General features: G+C 42.6%; 1 protein-coding gene across 1 annotated transcript; it reads left to right on the top strand.

Annotated features, from left to right (window-relative positions):
- Positions 1–14723: 14723 nt before the first annotated feature.
- LOC119655254 (eukaryotic translation initiation factor 3 subunit K) lies at positions 14724–15696 on the top strand. Its single transcript, XM_038061052.1, has 3 exons — positions 14724–14886; positions 14961–15400; positions 15459–15696. The coding sequence occupies exons 1-3, from the start codon at positions 14816–14818 to the stop codon at positions 15611–15613; spliced, it is 666 nt and encodes a 221-aa protein (XP_037916980.1). The 5' UTR covers positions 14724–14815; the 3' UTR covers positions 15614–15696.
- The last annotated feature ends 1015 nt before the right edge of the window (positions 15697–16711 follow it).

The raw sequence follows: 16711 nt of genomic DNA on the forward strand, positions 1-16711 counted from the left end.
GAACGACAAGGATGCTCCTTAATCGTGCTCTGAAGGGCGAATCAAGCACTAGCTGGAACCGCTATAAAGAGGCACAGAAGGCTCTAAAGAAGAGCATAAGATCGGCTAAACGATCATCTTGGAGACGCTTTTGCGAAGAGACTAACTCTCTTGAGGCAACGTCAAAGCTGAAGCGGATTCTGGTCAAAGAACGTAGCCAGAAACTGGGTTATTTACGTTTACAGAATGGGAAGTACACTGAAAGCGATGAAGAAACGGCAAATCATTTGCTTGAAGTACACTTCCCAGGCAGCATCCAAAATCTAATCTCGGGGCCAACAGGTGCATACAGCACTCAACTGAGAGACTGGAATCTGGCATGCAAAATAGTATCACTGGAGCGAGTTAAATGGGCATTTAACTCGTTCCATAGATACAAGTTTGCAGGTCCGGATGGCATCATCCCTGCGCTAGTAATAGAAGGAATGGATGCCCTGGGTCTACACATTCGGAATATATATCGTGCATGCCTAACACACGCTTATATTCCAATTAAATGGCGGGATGTGAAGGTGTTGTTCATTCCCAAACCAGGAAAACCCACCTACACAGACGCAAAAAGCTTTCGACCGATCAGCCTAACGTCCTTTCTGCTAAAAGGACTAGAAAGACTAGTAGATCGGTTCATAAGGGATACACACATTCCTAAGTGGCCACTTCACCATAGGCAACACGCCTACCAGAAAGGCAAATCCACGGAGACAGCACTCCATGAACTTACGGCGAAAATTGAAAAGGCGATGTCCGAAAAAGAATACGCCTTAGGCGCATTTATGGACATCGAAGGTGCCTTCAATTATGCCTCATTCGCGGCAATTTGTGATGCGACAAGACAGCATGGAATCGAACCGCTGCTAATCAGTTGGGTCCTTCATATGCTAGAGTGGAAAAAAATCCACATATCGGTCGGTCAGAAGTCTATTGAAGCAGGATGTCTCAGGGGCTGCCCACAGGGAGGGGTCCTCTCTCCACTGTTATGGCTCTTGGTGATGGATACCCTGCTGTGGTTCCTGGAGGACAAAAAAGTCTTCGCGCAAGCATTTGCGGACGACCTAGCCGTAATAATTACCAGCAAGTTTGCGGACACAGCATGTGACTGCTTGAATGCAACTCTGCATGTAATCCACAGCTGGTGCCTCCGCAATGGACTCACGGTGAACGCTAGGAAGACTGGACTAGTTGTGTTCACTAGGAACGTCAGGTGGGGTAGCTATACGCTACCCATCTTAGCAGGGGCGGAAATCCAGCTGGCACAAACAGTCAAGTACTTAGGAGTACATTTCGACTCCAAGTTAACGTGGAAGCATCATATCCAGGAACAATATCAGAAATCTTGCAGATTGCTCTGGTGCTGTAGGAATGCGATAGGTAAGACCTGGGGACTTTCACCTAAACGGATATACTGGATGTATACATCCATAATAAAACCCATTTTGATGTATGCATGCATCGTCTGGTGGCCAAGACTGAACTTTGCTAACAGCAGGAAGCTGCTAACGCAGATTCAGAGACTTGGTTGCCTAAGTATTACTGGAGCAATGAATACTACGCCGACTGCGGCACTTGAAGCTATCCTAAATTTACCCCCAATTCACTTGGAGGTGAAACGGAAAGCGGCCAACGACGCATATAGGCTCGATACCATTGGGTCGTGGAAAGGCGGCCAATCCAACGGGCATGCTTCTATCTGGAAATTCCTTGGAAAACCGATCATATGGTTTCCAGATTCGTCTTTGAAAAGACATACACTGTCGTAATCACCGAAAGAGAAGAATGGTCGACAAGTGGCCATGAGTCTTTTCAGATTACAGACCTAATAATCTTCACCGACGGGTCAGTCATGGAGGATGGATCAGGTGCAGGGGTGTTCTCGGAGAATATGCCATTTCATTGGCAGCAGAAGAATGTCTGCGACAAAAATGGAGGGGTCGCACCATTCGAATCTGTTCCGACAGTGGGGCGGCATTATCAGCACTAAATGGCAACAACATATCAAGCAAGTTGGTGTGGAGTTGTCATCAGGTGCTGCTGAAACTTGGCCGACTGAACGAAACATTCCTGATGTGGGTGCCGGGGCACTCTAACATCGCCGGCAATGAGGAGGCTGACAGACTAGCTCGCCGAGGGTCTGGATCCACAATGGTGGGGCCAGAACCAGCTCTTGGAATCCGACCATCTACTGTCAAGTCTACTCTGAAGGGTGAAATTGCAAGGATTCACGCAACCGAGTGGAAAAATTTGGACTCTTGCCGACAAGCGAAAATACTTATGAAGGAGCCTAGGGCCATTAGAGCGGCATTTTTGTTGTCTCTTAAGAAGTCGGACATGAAAACTCTAGTAGGACTTTTGACGGGACACTGCCCCTTAAACTACCATATGGAAAAGATTGGGGTAGTGGTTTGGGCTGTGTGCAACCAATGTGAGGAGGAGGAGGAGACAACCCTGCACTTTTTATGCAGCTGCCCGGCATCCTCAGATCTCAGACGAAGACACCTTGGCAAGGTTTTCTTCAATGAAGAATATGCACACTCTCTGCCTCTTGAGAATGTTCTCAGATTCGCTAAAGCCTGCGAACACCGTTGCCGGGAAGCCATTGAATAGGCAACTATGGGGATAGTACAATGGGCCTAATAATGGCCTGAGTGCTCGGGGCTGCGGCTCCCCCCAGTTAACTAAACTAACTAACTAGGTTCGAGTTCTCAAGTGCAGAGAGTTTATTTTCTTACACTACAAACCTCGACTGCGCTGATAACATCTGTTTGCTCTCATATCTTAGTTAATTAGCTCTGAAATTGGAAAATAGGGCAAGCAAAGCCAGTCCACTAAATACCATCAAAACTAAGTTTTTCAATTTGGGAACCACCACACGCTTCCTATGTATACTATCGGGTAGAGCAGAAATTGCCGATCAATTCATCTACATATATTGGGAACCAATATTAGCGCAAAACTAGGTGTTACTCAACGAATTAATAACGCTAGATCTGCTTTCAATGTTTCGTCCAAACTCTGAAAATGCAAATATCTAAGAACCAACATCAAGTTGAAGTGGTAATGCACCAATGCTCTCTCTCCCTCTCTCTCTGCGGCTATAAGGAGCTAGTACGTGGAATTTGACCGCCACTGCGTCCACACTTATCCCTACCCATCGAATGATTCTAGCCCAACTCTTTCTCGATCGAAGACCTAGATCGGAAGGTGATGATCATTAGGCAAAAATGACAGTGAATTGATCACATTTTAGCAAAGGGGTGAGAACTTTGTGTTGTGCAATCGGGTCCACTTTCCCAGAGTGATGGCCGAGTGGGTCGTCCTAAAAACATGTGTAGGCTTGTTGGAAAGACCTTGAGGGAGCTGAAAAATTAGGGAATAATGGTGGTGCCTGGTACGAATATAATAGAGAAAGCAAATATCCTCTTTCCTTGGGTGCAAGCCCTAGCGAGGGATCCGTGGACCAGAAAAGAAGGAGTAAGTTGCTCCTCAATTGGTCCGGTCCTGCATTAAGTTGATGCGGACTTAGGACCCCCTTCATTCTTAAAACGACTCTTTCCTCGCTTATTCCTGCTAAGCTTAGAGGTGGTCAATCAGGTAGAGGAGAAGGTCTAAATTTGGCCCCTGCTGGTATTTTGGCCCCCTACGGTTCTACACGACACAAAACAGCCACAGATAAAAACGCCACTGTGCAACAACCACAATCTTAACAGCTGTTTTTTCATGTATCCATATGTCATTTAAATGACAAATGGTAGAGACAAATTCTAGTTTCTGTTCTTTGTGTTCTTCTAACTTTCTTCCAAGAAGATATTTGTTGTCGGTATTCCTGTAAATGTGGCATGTTTAAATGGTGTTTTGTGCTAAAAAGTTTTTACAGGTTCAGCAGTATTACATATCAAGGTAATGCTGAAGCACGGCTTAATTTTCGTTTTATTTTTTGCTTTTTTTTTCTGTGATTGCATAAGTCTAATATGGCCCCCCGTTCGGTTTCGATTATGGCCTCCGGGGGCCATAATCGATGTTTGAAACACAAAAGTATTAAAGATTGCTGTATTGTTTCCTATAGATGTCCCGGAACAGCATTATGTTAACCGTAGCCAAAAAGAGGAAAACATGGGACCCGGAACAAATGAAAAAAGCTATAGATACAGTCAGGAGTAAGACGATGGGTTACAAAAAAGCCGTAAAAATGTTTGGCGTACCGAGGACTACATTAAGAAGGTTGGTGCACGATCTAGGAGAGTCTGAAAAAATTGTTGAAAAACCGCTAGGCAGGAAAACTGTACTTCCACCTAATATAGAAAAGAAACTCGTGGAGTATATTCTTCTAATGGAAGCGAAATACTATGGTCTAACACGAATAGATGTTCGGCGAATGGCCTATCAGTTAGCTTTGAAAAATAACATACCCAACAATTTTACAAAGGAAATAGCAGGGCGTTCGTGGTTAGACCTTTTTCTACGAAGACACAAACACGAACTTTCTTTAAGGAAACCATTAGGAACATCTTTTGCCCGTGTTCAAGGCTTTAACCGTGAGGCAGTAAAGGAATTTTTTGAGATTTTGAAGGCGGAAATGGAAAAAATTCGATACCCTCCTGATCGCATTTTCAACGTTGACGAGACCGGGCTGACAATCGTTCAATCTAAAGTTCCTCAAGTAATTGGGAAGAAAGGCAAAAAACAAATAGGTGCTTTAACTGCTGCGGAACGAGGATCATTGATGACCGTGGTTTGCTGTATGAATGTTTCCGGGTTTTTTATACCACCCATGATGATTTTCCCCAGAAAAAATTATTCCGATATACTTATGAAAGGAGCTCCGCATGGTGCTATCGGCAAAGCCCACCCATCCGGCTGGATTCAAACGAATTTATTCACCGATTGGTTTCGTCATTTTCTTTCTAAAACAAATCCAACTAAGGAGTCGCCTGTACTGTTAATACTCGACGGGCATTACAGCCACACTCGTAACATTGAACTTCTGGAGTTAGCTCATGAGAACTACTTATGTAACAATAGTTACTCTTCCACCTCACACCACGCATAAATTGCAGCCCCTGGATAAAACCTTTATGGGGGCGCTAAAAACCTATTATAGTGAAGAAATCCGAAATTTCTTGTTGCATTCCGATCGGTTGCTTAAACCCTACGATATCGCCGAATTGTTTGGTCGAGCCTATCTACGAAGCTCAACAGGAGAAATCGCTGCAAATGGATTTCGCGTCACCGGAATCTACCCCTTTAATCCGCAGATTTTTTCTGACGCAGATTTTTTAGCAGAAGCTCAAGTTTATAACGATGAAAACACTTCCGAAAACCGCCCAGGGAGCAACACACAGGAAAATTTGACTGCATCGCAAAGAGATGAGTTGTTGCATCATCAGTTAAACATCATAGTTTCACCAGAAATTATTCAACCAATACCAAAACCTAAAAATAAAACTTCGAATCGAGGGCGAAAACGTACCACACCAAAAGTACTCACTTCTTCTGCATATAGAACACACCTGGCAGGTACATCAAGTGCTTCAGATGGAAATCAGAATCCTGACAATATCCAAAGTCGTAGCCGTGGAGGGACTGTCTCAGATGAAAATCATTTAGACACACAATCCGACAGCTTCGACGAAGGACCTTCAAATGATAAAATACCAACGAGCTTAGATGCAGAATGCTTATTTTGTGATGCAAGGTATTCAAATAACCAACAAGGGGAGGAGTGGATTCAATGCCAGGGATGCAATTTATGGGCTCATTGCGTTTGTGCGGGAAACGAAGGAGAGTATTATATTTGCGATTTTTGCCGATAACTTTATTTTATATGTATTTTATCTTGATTTCGTTTTTATTATGTTCATTATTATTTTTTTATTAATGGATTTACTTAATTTTAAGAAAAGAAGGTAATTTATTGTTTATTTTTTACTTAATTGTTAAGTTTTGGAGAATATTTTTTAAAGAATTTTTCATACTTCCAATATGGCAACAACATCAAAACCAAAATTTTGGATACGTCAAAATATACGATTTTGTTAAAAATATATGGAATTTTATCATGCTTTTTCCTTACGAATCAATGACCAGGAGAATATTGAAATGCATAGCACATGAAACTTAACATGCCGATCTTCATTTTTCTTTTCATGCTCGAAAAACAAAAGGGGGGGGCCACATTTAGACCTTCTCCTCTAACTCGCCTGTAAGCAATGTCGTCCATGAAAATTGAGTTTAGTGGAGAAAGGTAATATTTTTTTCATACGAGTTTTCCGCCAAAAACAAATAAAATTTCCACACTCGGCAATTAGAAATATTCAGTTTTGCAGTCTGTCATGCTTGGAAGTAGATTGCTATCTTTCTTTCCAAAATCGAACTGAATACCTGAGAAAAGGATTACCACCCTCCCCCCCCCCCCCCTCCTGCAAATATAAAACATTAATCTAAACTCATGACTTTATCACCGACAAAAAAGCAAGAGATATTCCACCTACAATGCATAAAAAATCTCTCTTAGAAAATACACACTCATCCATAAAACTCGTCATCGTTATCCTGCTCCGTCCTCCACACCCACCCAGATGCGCGTATCGAAAACATCATAATACGCGAAAAGGAAAATATATAACGTGGGTAGCGTGTAGTAAATCCTGAAAATGTCTCTCGCTATCCTTATAATTCTCCGCACACTTTATGTACCAATTCTCGCCATTCCTGCATTCCTATAAAAGACTCCGCCTTGCAACAGTCGTCAGGAGTGAACGACTCGTCCTTGAAGCTCTTCCATTGGTATCTCTGCAATTCTTTGTTTACATATTGATTTTCAGATATTTTATATCAGCTACTTCGGTTGCTCCTCTATGATGCCAGGATATGAATCTCTGGGTCTAGTGGGAGAGTGTGGGGCAAGTGGGAGGTCGACCACGGTCTCAAGAAGTGAAGAAGCACGATTTGGTCCTTGCTGTGGGTGAGGCAAGAAATTTTTCCGTCTGTCTACTAACAACTGCAATCGCTTATGTATTTCTGCCACTCTCGTCCTATTTGACTTGTTGGTGTTAAATTACAAATCAGTGTGAGATTTAATGCACCGGGACTGCTCCTGAGTAGATTTGGAGCGACATTTTCAGTATAAAACTGAATTTTCATCTCCTCCTTGTTGAGATGGGGGTGGTGGAAGATCCTGTTTCCTCCGTCTGTGTTGGGTTTACATTGAGTTCAGAAGTGAATGATTGCGAAGGAGTAAATACTCATCGCTTTCTCATCCTCCACTCCCGTTTCACCCTCGTGAGTGGTCGGCGAGATCCTTATCAGCATCATAGCCACCGGACGCCAGACACGTTCGCTGGAAGCTTAAGTGCTTTATGGTCTTGTCAGATTCAGTCCTCGGCTTTGTTCACCAGATACGAATCGCACTTGTAGAGGTGCTTGACTTTTGAATTTGTTAATATCCCAATTAAAGTAGGAAATGAGTTTTCCGACAAATACAATGAACTGAATGGATAATAACTCTAACCGGCTGTTCACCCAGCTTTATCGCATGTACGGTATGGTGTGAGTGGATTTTGGAATAAAGTTTTTAGATTAATCAACGTTAATTTAAAAATATTTATGTGTGCAGGGTAGGATCAACCAGATGCGGAATGTTGTCCATACTGTAGAAAGTACTAACATAATAAATAAAATTTTGTTGACTGTTCAGGATTTCATATCATAATTGAAGGAGGAATACCAGATTTTAACACAATTAAGGTTTAAGAAGTTGAACCTCCTTAGAGCTGAGGAAGCAGGGTTCTGGAGTCGTTTTCAAGAAGCTTACCGCTTAAGAATACCAACATAGCCTTTAGTATAGATATCACCTATGCACTACCATTATTGGTTCACTGAAATGTGCTTCAGCTCGCTCCAAATCTTCTCCAGAAGCTTGCATTCCTATTGTTCTGCGCCTGTTTCAAGAACAACCCACTTATCGACTACTGTGAAATGGTGAATTAGTTAGCCAGCAATGGAGTTGTCAACCTCTGTTAATGTGTGACCTATCCACTACCATTTACGCCTTCTATTTAGCACCGTACAGCACCAGGACCTGGCCAATATATAGCCGTATTGAATGCATTCGAGCGAATTGATCTTGACAAGAGGCGAATGATTTACCGCATCCGCAGGTGCATGCGCATGTTGCCGCAACATTGCCTAGCGAGTGAAAAAGGCTATGTAGCGGGAATAGAAGCGGTGCGCGAGAAAAGAACGGCGAGGGTCTGGTTTTTTTTGGAGCGTTGAAGCGGTGCCGAAAAAAAGAACGGGGGAGTTGGATTTTGCGGTTGGAGTGGAGGAGCTGGGCGAAACAAAGGAAGAGGAGAAAAGTCTTTTTCTGAGGGAGTTGGATTTTGCTGTTGGACGGAGGAGCTGGGCGAAACAAAAGGAGAGGAAAGAGTTTTTGAATTTGGGTTGGCAGAACTTGGAAGGTGGAAGAAGCACAAAAGGAAGGCAGCAAGTGAGTTTAAGGAGAGGTAAAGAAAATTGTTGACGCGGGTCGTGGGAGAAAGGAAAGGAAGTGAGGCGAAGTAGCCCGGACGAGAGAGAGAAGGGAGAGAAAGTAAGAATTGACATTTTGAAGTAAGAAATATACGGAAATTCAAGCTGGCGAAAGTGTTGTGATTCCATTTGTGATGGGATGGAGCGTTAGGATCGAAATCCCAGAAAGACACAGTTGTACAGTGAGAAACGTGTGGATTATAGCATAAAGGATTAATAGTTACGTAAGAGTTAAAGCAATACGCCTGATAATAATATTCAAATCTAATTGAAATTAATTTTTGTTTATAATCGTTTTCTTTAATCAATTTGTTTTTAGAACTTTGTAAACCAGCCGCCAACCGAGCTCGGAGTGACGACTAGGGGTGAGTTATTGTTTTTATTTTTCTTTTTCTTATTTTTTTTTTTTATTTTATTTTTTTATTATTATTTCTTTTATGGATTTTCTTTTCCTTTGTGGAATTTTATCTTCATTTTCTTATTTTTTGAATAATTGTTATGAAATTGCTTTGGAGTAATGAAGTGTGAATAGTGTGATGGTGGTTTGAGGACTTCCCCCCTTTCAGATCCTCCTCCCCCCCCCCCCCCGGAACTGTTTTACAAGGGACATCCTCAAAGTAATAACTGGCCTGAGGATGTCGAGGTAGGGTGGGAACCTCAGAGGCCGTGCCTCATGCAAGATCTGAGGCAGAAGGGGGACGATCATTGTGACAGTGAACCGTCGTGGATCTTCCCCTCCTTGATCGCGGCACTCGAGTCCGGAGACTTACGGCTCCACGCGCGCGGTCGAGCCGTTTTTTTTTTCTTTTAATTTCCAACTTTAGTTCGCGTTCTGTTTGTCCTTCGATAGGCCGTCGCGAAATCCGTACTAAGGTCGAGTTTAGAATCCGGTGCGGACCCACGCATCGGAAAAGACACGTTGTTTTGAGTAATGAAGCGTGAGGGATCAAAGCGCTCAAAGGACCCCCCCACATTCCCGAGTCTGGCTAGCACAGACGCATGCAAGAACGTGTCGACCGAGCACTTTGATGGAGCTTCAATTTTTGTGGGCGGACCTTCACGGTCAAATTAGTCACTTTGTTTAGTTTTTTGGGATAGCTCTGCCCTCTAGGTCGTTATCGGCCACTCAGGATGATCGACCTGATCTCCTATTTCCACTTTTATCATTACAAATGACAAAGCACGAATAGTTGTTAACGATTGCAGCTTTTGAATAACGGTGGTAGTCACTGTCCATTTGTTGCTCCTATTTAGCCACTTAGCGGAAAAATTGATCTTGACCCAGTGCTAACGTGTTCGCCGTTCCAGATTTAAGAGTCGGCGCAGCTAATTCCCAAGAAATAGACCGTCTACTATAACTTGGTTAGTAATAGTAGAATTTACAGGTTTTATTAAGCTGTTGCCTAAAAGGTACCGCGTAAAGGGTGTCAGTTGTTAAGGTTAAACTTTGTATAACCGAGACTATACCGACATTCAAGCATGAACTGTCAATATTTAGAATCCGTGTATACCCCGTCAATAACATCGTGCTCTTTTGTTTTTTTGTGAATTTTCTAAATTATATATTTTGTTGTCAACAAATAATTAACGATGATACATATATTGATAAAATAGATGAAAGTGCAATCTTAGCTCTCATTTTATTTTTCATTTTCATTCTTAGTTAATAAAAAATATTCACCTTTTTTGTTGTTGCATGGTCCAAATACATACAGGACTATGCTAAGTGCCAGCAAATACATTTTGCCTAGGGAATTGTCTCGAGCAATTATGTATTTGTTTAAATATTGCTGCGAAATAGTTGAGCTCATAATCCGCCCAATATAGTTGTTGCTATGAATGCAATGAAAATTTCTTGAGGTTTTCGGCGAGTAACGAAGAAAATTCGAAATCGAACCCCGATTCCTCGGGGATAGGAGTCTTTGGTTTCTGGCCATTCAGCAAGGATGGCCGTGCGTGTTTTGCTGCTCAAACGCTAAAGATAGTTTCACACTTTTTAAGAACACACTTTTATTTATTCACCCATTATAAGTAACAATGAAACTATAACTAACTTAGCGGCTACCTTAACAGTTATACTAAATCTAATGTATGATATATATAATGTGTCCAGATAACTGAGTGGTTAGAGCACAAGGCTGTCGTATGGAAGGTCACCGTTCAAATGTCACTCATGGCAGTGGAGTTTGGATCGTAATTTGACGTCGTATACCAGTCGACTCAGGCATGCTCCCGTGATCAGCCCATGCTTGTATGCAAAGTTTTGATGAATCACCTTACATACAGCATTATGCTTGTTCGTGTATTGCACCGAAGCGATTGCAGTGCAGCCAGAAATGAGATGGTCCAACGTCTCTAACGCAGAACCACACATTCTGCACTGGTCGTTCTCCATCCGTTCTTTCATTATGAGTTTTTTATTAGCTCAGGTTGCGACCACGCTGTCCCGAACGCGCACATGAATCCCTAATTCTCAGCAAAGAGCTCCCAAGCATACAGCCATCTGTTCGACAAATTCAAATCAACAAATGGCTGCCAAAGACAATTCACGTGTTTACGGTGTATTGCCTTCGACTTCTATCCATCGATACCCCTTTGGACCGACTTCACCATACTCCGAGAATTATAAAATCGATCCTCCAAGTTAAGTGAAGTCAGCCCACAGTCTGCCTTACAAACAGCCGCATGCAAGGGGCTCGCCTGCCCTTTACTGTAAAAATAAGCACGTAGCGAGTTGACTTGGCGGTGATGTTGTGAGTCACGTTAACCGCGCCCCTACCTCCGATGTCATAAGTCAGGTTCATCCGCTCCCGGGCAGAGTTTGGATGGTGCATTCGGAATTTGGAAATAATAGCCCGTATCCGCGACTGGACGGTTTCCAAATCGGTTTTCGTCCACAGCAATATTCCGAATGTATAATGAAAAGATAGCGAATCCGAAATACAATTTCAATACCAGCTTTACTCGTCGCGGGAATTCGGATAGCAAAGCATTTTTCAGATCACCAAATCGAGCGTGGGTTCCTTGTAAAATTCCGAGGTACTTGTAGAAGTCGGTCTCGGTCATACCTTGGATGGCAATGTCACCAATTCTATGTCCGATATGCAGCTCGTGATGACTTTTGCGGATCGCTTTAATTCGACGCTTGTCTAATCCAAATTCCATCCAAATCGCAACAGACATCTAAGTTGTTCGTCAGTACATACAACTTGATGTCATCTAAATACGTCAAGTGTGTCAGCTCGCACTTAGCACGTAGGCCATATTTTATTGCAAAACCATGCCCTCTAGCATCATTCAGTAGCCATGAAGTGAAGTGTTCAGTAGCATGCAAAACCAAAGAGAACTCAACGAATCCCCCTGAACGATGCTTCTCCGCATATGGATAGGCTCTGAGGTATTGGCAGTTTTGGATCAATGCGATACAGATTTAGGATATCAATTAGCCAGGTATGCAAGACGCTGTCAAAAGCCTTAGCATAACCGACATGGCTACTAAAGAGTTTTCCTTGGTCTATAGCTACTTGTCCTACAACTACCGAATCGATAATGAGTTATTCTTTGCAACCCCTTCAACCGCCTCAGCACCCCTTTTGCTTCTCGAATAGAATGTTATTAGCCTCGAAGTGTGCATTGACACTTCCACTAATAATGGACGTTATGAATTTGTAGAGGGTTGGTTAGCAAATAATCGGTCTTGTGTCTATGGCATATTGTACTACCCGCAGTGAGGGAGGATATAAATTCTTCCAGCCGACTCATGACATAATGCTGTGTGCCAACCGACCATGTATAATGGTAAACCTTTTGTACCAGAAATTCTGCACCCGATTCAGTCCTGGTTCCTCAAATTCTTCGAGCTGTTTATGGCTCGTCGAACCTCCTCTTCGATAACATCCGCAAAATTCATGCCCGGCATAGTGGCATGGCGGATGTCTTCGGCAGTGATCCACTCAGCATGCTAGGCGGGTAATGCCCAAATTCCACCTGAATATTCTTTCGCTTCCGTTACCGGAAACTGTACTATCTGGACGGTCTGTTGGGATTCGTTGAGAGAACTCCGCTGGTTCGTCACGTATGTTGCATTCTGGACACGTCTGGAGTGACTTTCGCCGTACCATCGTAACCGACTGCATACGATAGAAAGTTTCTGCTTAAGTGTGTCCAAAATTTCAATTACAGGTGTCCCACGAAGATGGCATAGTTCCTGTAAACCCACTGCACTTTATTCTTCACTCCTCTGCTGGCATTGCCAGGGCTAAATTTAGTCGGTCTAGCAAAGTCCTGCCTTAGTGAGTCCCGCCAACGTTCCAGACGAATTTTCCATGTGTGGATTTCTTCGGTTACTCATACCAATAACTCGAAGCGAATCTTCTGACCATGCAATCTGACAGCCGTAACTAAGCCACAAAACACAAGTAACTGTAGTTGCAGCAGCGGCATATCAGCACACAGTCGAGATCCAATCTCATCATTGATTTGAGATAGAATTCTCGGAGTTGCTAGAGATGTATAGATCCTGGAAATACCTGGTCTATGCAAAGGGTCCATTTCCGAGAATTCTATACACGCTCTTTTGAATGCGTCTCGGACATCTGCGGAGACTTCAGCCGGACGGTGAAGGAGAGTGCTTCGGCGAGTACTAAAACTGTTGCCTGCAATGTGGCGTGGTGTTATTGACGCCGCCGCCTCTGCCCCCATCGACCAACCATCGAATCTGATAGAAAATGCAGACGTGCTCAGCGATTTTTCTCGGTGTCGCCCAGGCTTTTGATAAGGTGTGACATCAAGATCTACTGTATAAATTCCACAGGGTCCTCCCAGAAGAATTTTTCGATATCTGGAAATCATATGTATCAGAACGCCTATTCAGAGTGAAATACGAAGGAACCCACTCTGAACTGAAAAAATTGCAGCTGGTGTACCGCAAGGCAGGGTCTTGGGCCCAACACAGTTTTCCTGTATATCAATGATATACGTTACTATGAAGAAGCCAAAATCGCAACATTTGTGGACAATACTGCTAGTCTTACCACCAGAAAAAAACTACGGAAGAAGTAAAAATAAAGCTACCAACAGCTATTGACAACATTGTAAAATGGACCAAGAAATAGAAAATAAAATTAAACGAATGCAAATCAACGTACAAAAGTTTCACAAACAAAAAAGAGAATCCAGCTAAAGTCATCGTAAACGGAAAAGATGTGCCACAGGCGAGTGAGGTCAAATATTTAGATATGACACTCGATCCTAAGCTCAACTGGAAAAGACACTTTCTTGGGAAGGACGAGCTAAATGCCATATACAGTCAGATGTACTAGCTATTGGAGAGGAATTCCTAGGTGGCCATCGACAACAAGCTGCTAATTTATAAGCAGATCCTAAGGCACATATGGACATACGGTATCCAGCTTTGGGGCTCTGACTAAGAATCAAACCTGAAGGTTATACAAACGTTCCAAAATAAAGTTCTTAGAACCATAGTAGATGCTTCCTGCATCACTCGTAATGAGGATCTGCGTAGGAACCTGAAATACAGTTGATTAGTGAAGTGATCAAAGACGAAGCAATTAAACATAGTCATCGACTACAATCACATGAACATAATGAAGTCCGAAAATTGACTAACATCGCTGATACAATGAGACGACTGAAAAGAGTAAAGCCAAACGACTTGTTAACATAAAGGATGCCTAAAGAGAGGAGCTACTGGGGAACAGGCAGTGCCTCACCGAAGTCAACCAAAGTGCTGGGGTGGATCACACAGTCTTCTCCCAATGCAAAGAAAGCTGCTGGCGGTTTTAGTTGGTGAAAATCTCATTAAAAAACAAAATACACACAATTCCCTTAAGAAATCTACTCGTTCTCATCTTTTTACAGTCATTCATTTTAGCAGAATTAGATAGCCTTAAACCATACAATTATAATATCTTGACATAAATGTTGATTTATATTTTCCTAACTGACCCTAATAATGAAATATAATTTACTTCCTACTGTTTAAAAATAAATTCATTACCTAAGATCCTTTCAAAGAGAAAAGATATTGCAAACAATCTTCTACAATTTTAAGGACAAAATCGACAGTCCCTTACTTTCCAATTCAACCTAAACATTTATCTGAAACCTGAACATCAGCTAACTTCACACATGTTTCGATCTTTCACAAACGTCATTTTCCGGGGTTGCAAGAAGCATCGCCTTCAGTCCACGTTAACTTTCCAATTTTTCGATATAAATTCGACAATCCACGATGACGCGATACGTTAAAATGGAAGATGGAAATAGCCTGACTATTTCTGAAATGCTAAATAGCATAGAAAGGTAAGACTTTAGCGTCAAATCGAATATGTTTTTAAGTCACTCTAACCTCCAATGATGCATTCCGACCCTTTCAGATACAATTTGGATCACTTGAAGGAAATTGAAGACTACGTGGAGGAGCAGGCTCGCGAAAACACATACGATTTAGAAGCAAACCTCGCTGTTCTCAAATTGTATCAATTCAATCCGCACATGATGGATTTGGAAATTACATATTTGATTTTGTTGAAGTCGTTGACGAATCTACCGCACACCGATTTCGTCCTTGCAAAATGTCTCTTGCTCCCAGTCCAAATGCAAGACAACACAATACGAGAAATCATTTATCTGGCCGACATCCTGGAGCAGTGTGACTTCCAACTCTTCTGGGACCGTGTGGAAATGAATCCGTCGTTGTTTTCACGAATTGTTGGCTTCTATGATTCAATCAGGAAATTTGTGTGCCATGTCGTCGGGATCACATTCCAAACTGTTGAAAAGAGTCTTCTGTCGAAGTTGCTGGGCGGTCTTGATGGTAGGATAGGATTGGACGCAGTGGTTAAGAGTTTGGGTTTAATCAAATGCAATTTCAGATGGAACCCTGAATCAATGGATCAAGAGAAGTGGCTGGAAAGTGCAAGGACACATGGTGTTCGTCGCATCCCAGGATGAGAATATCAAGACGAAGAACATTACCGAGAAAATTGAATTTGATACTTTAGCTGGCCTAATGGCGTCCATGATGTAATCCGGGAATATCCTGGAGAGAAAACAAAGACTAGAAAATGTCTATAAGTTTTAATAAAAATTCTCGGAGTTTATATAAAAGAAGTTACGGTCTTTATTTCACTTTGTAGAATTGGGGAATTCAATGATTCACCTGCCAACCTCTCTGAATAGTGTTCGAAAGCAATTGATTGTTTTTCGTCGTCATTGACGATTGCGTTACGCCCACTGTAGACCTCTTAAACTCTACACAAAATCGTGGTAGGTATCAATGGCCGCTCCAAAGGTCTCAATTATCACCGCAGTGCACCGTTTTTTTGCTACAACATGACTGCTGTGGGAAAATCAAGGGGTGCACAATCTAGCCTATAAAAAATTCACTCCCCGCTGAACTCGTCTTCTCCTCTGACTTTCCTTTTGATTGTGTTGCTCTTCGTGTCTCCCCGCCCAACTTCCTCCCGTTCATTGTGTATATGTCCCCTGTGCTAGCCCTTCTCACCTGTATGAAGAATTGTTTGACAGTTTGTCTGAACTCATTACCGTCAGATTCCCTTCCCTCCCTTTCTTCCTTTGTGGAGATTTCAACCTCCCCATGCTCAACTGGCCTAATCATCCTAGCCTTCCAATTCCTTCCAACAACCTCTCCCACTTTCTTCCTTTATGTATACTTGCTCTGCCCTAAATTTCAATACCACCAAAAACCAGAAATTTCGTCTGGTCTTTACCAACTTTGTTGCTAAACGCTTGAATTCACGACAGGAGGTATATGCTGTTTATGCTGATTTCTCCAAAGCCTTTGACACCGTTGACCATAACATTCTCCTCTCTAAACTTTCTTCGCTAGACTTCCCTCCCTCAGCCATCTCCTGGCTTTCCTCCTAACTCTCATACCGTTCCTGCAAAATTTCTTTTCATGGTCACTCATCTGGTTCCTTCTCTCCTTCCTCTGGTGTTCCCCAAGGTTCTACACTTGGCCCGCTACTCTTCCTGTTTTTTATCAATGACCTCGCCTCCATCCTCACCTGTCCGTATTTGCTTTACGCAGACGACCTTAAATTGTTTGCCTCTGTTTCCTCTCCATTGGACTGTGCTCTCTTACAATCCAACCTTGATAATTTAG

The sequence above is a fragment of the Hermetia illucens genome, chromosome 1, assembly GCF_905115235.1.
Source record: "Hermetia illucens chromosome 1, iHerIll2.2.curated.20191125, whole genome shotgun sequence".
Taxonomy (NCBI): domain Eukaryota; kingdom Metazoa; phylum Arthropoda; class Insecta; order Diptera; family Stratiomyidae; genus Hermetia; species Hermetia illucens.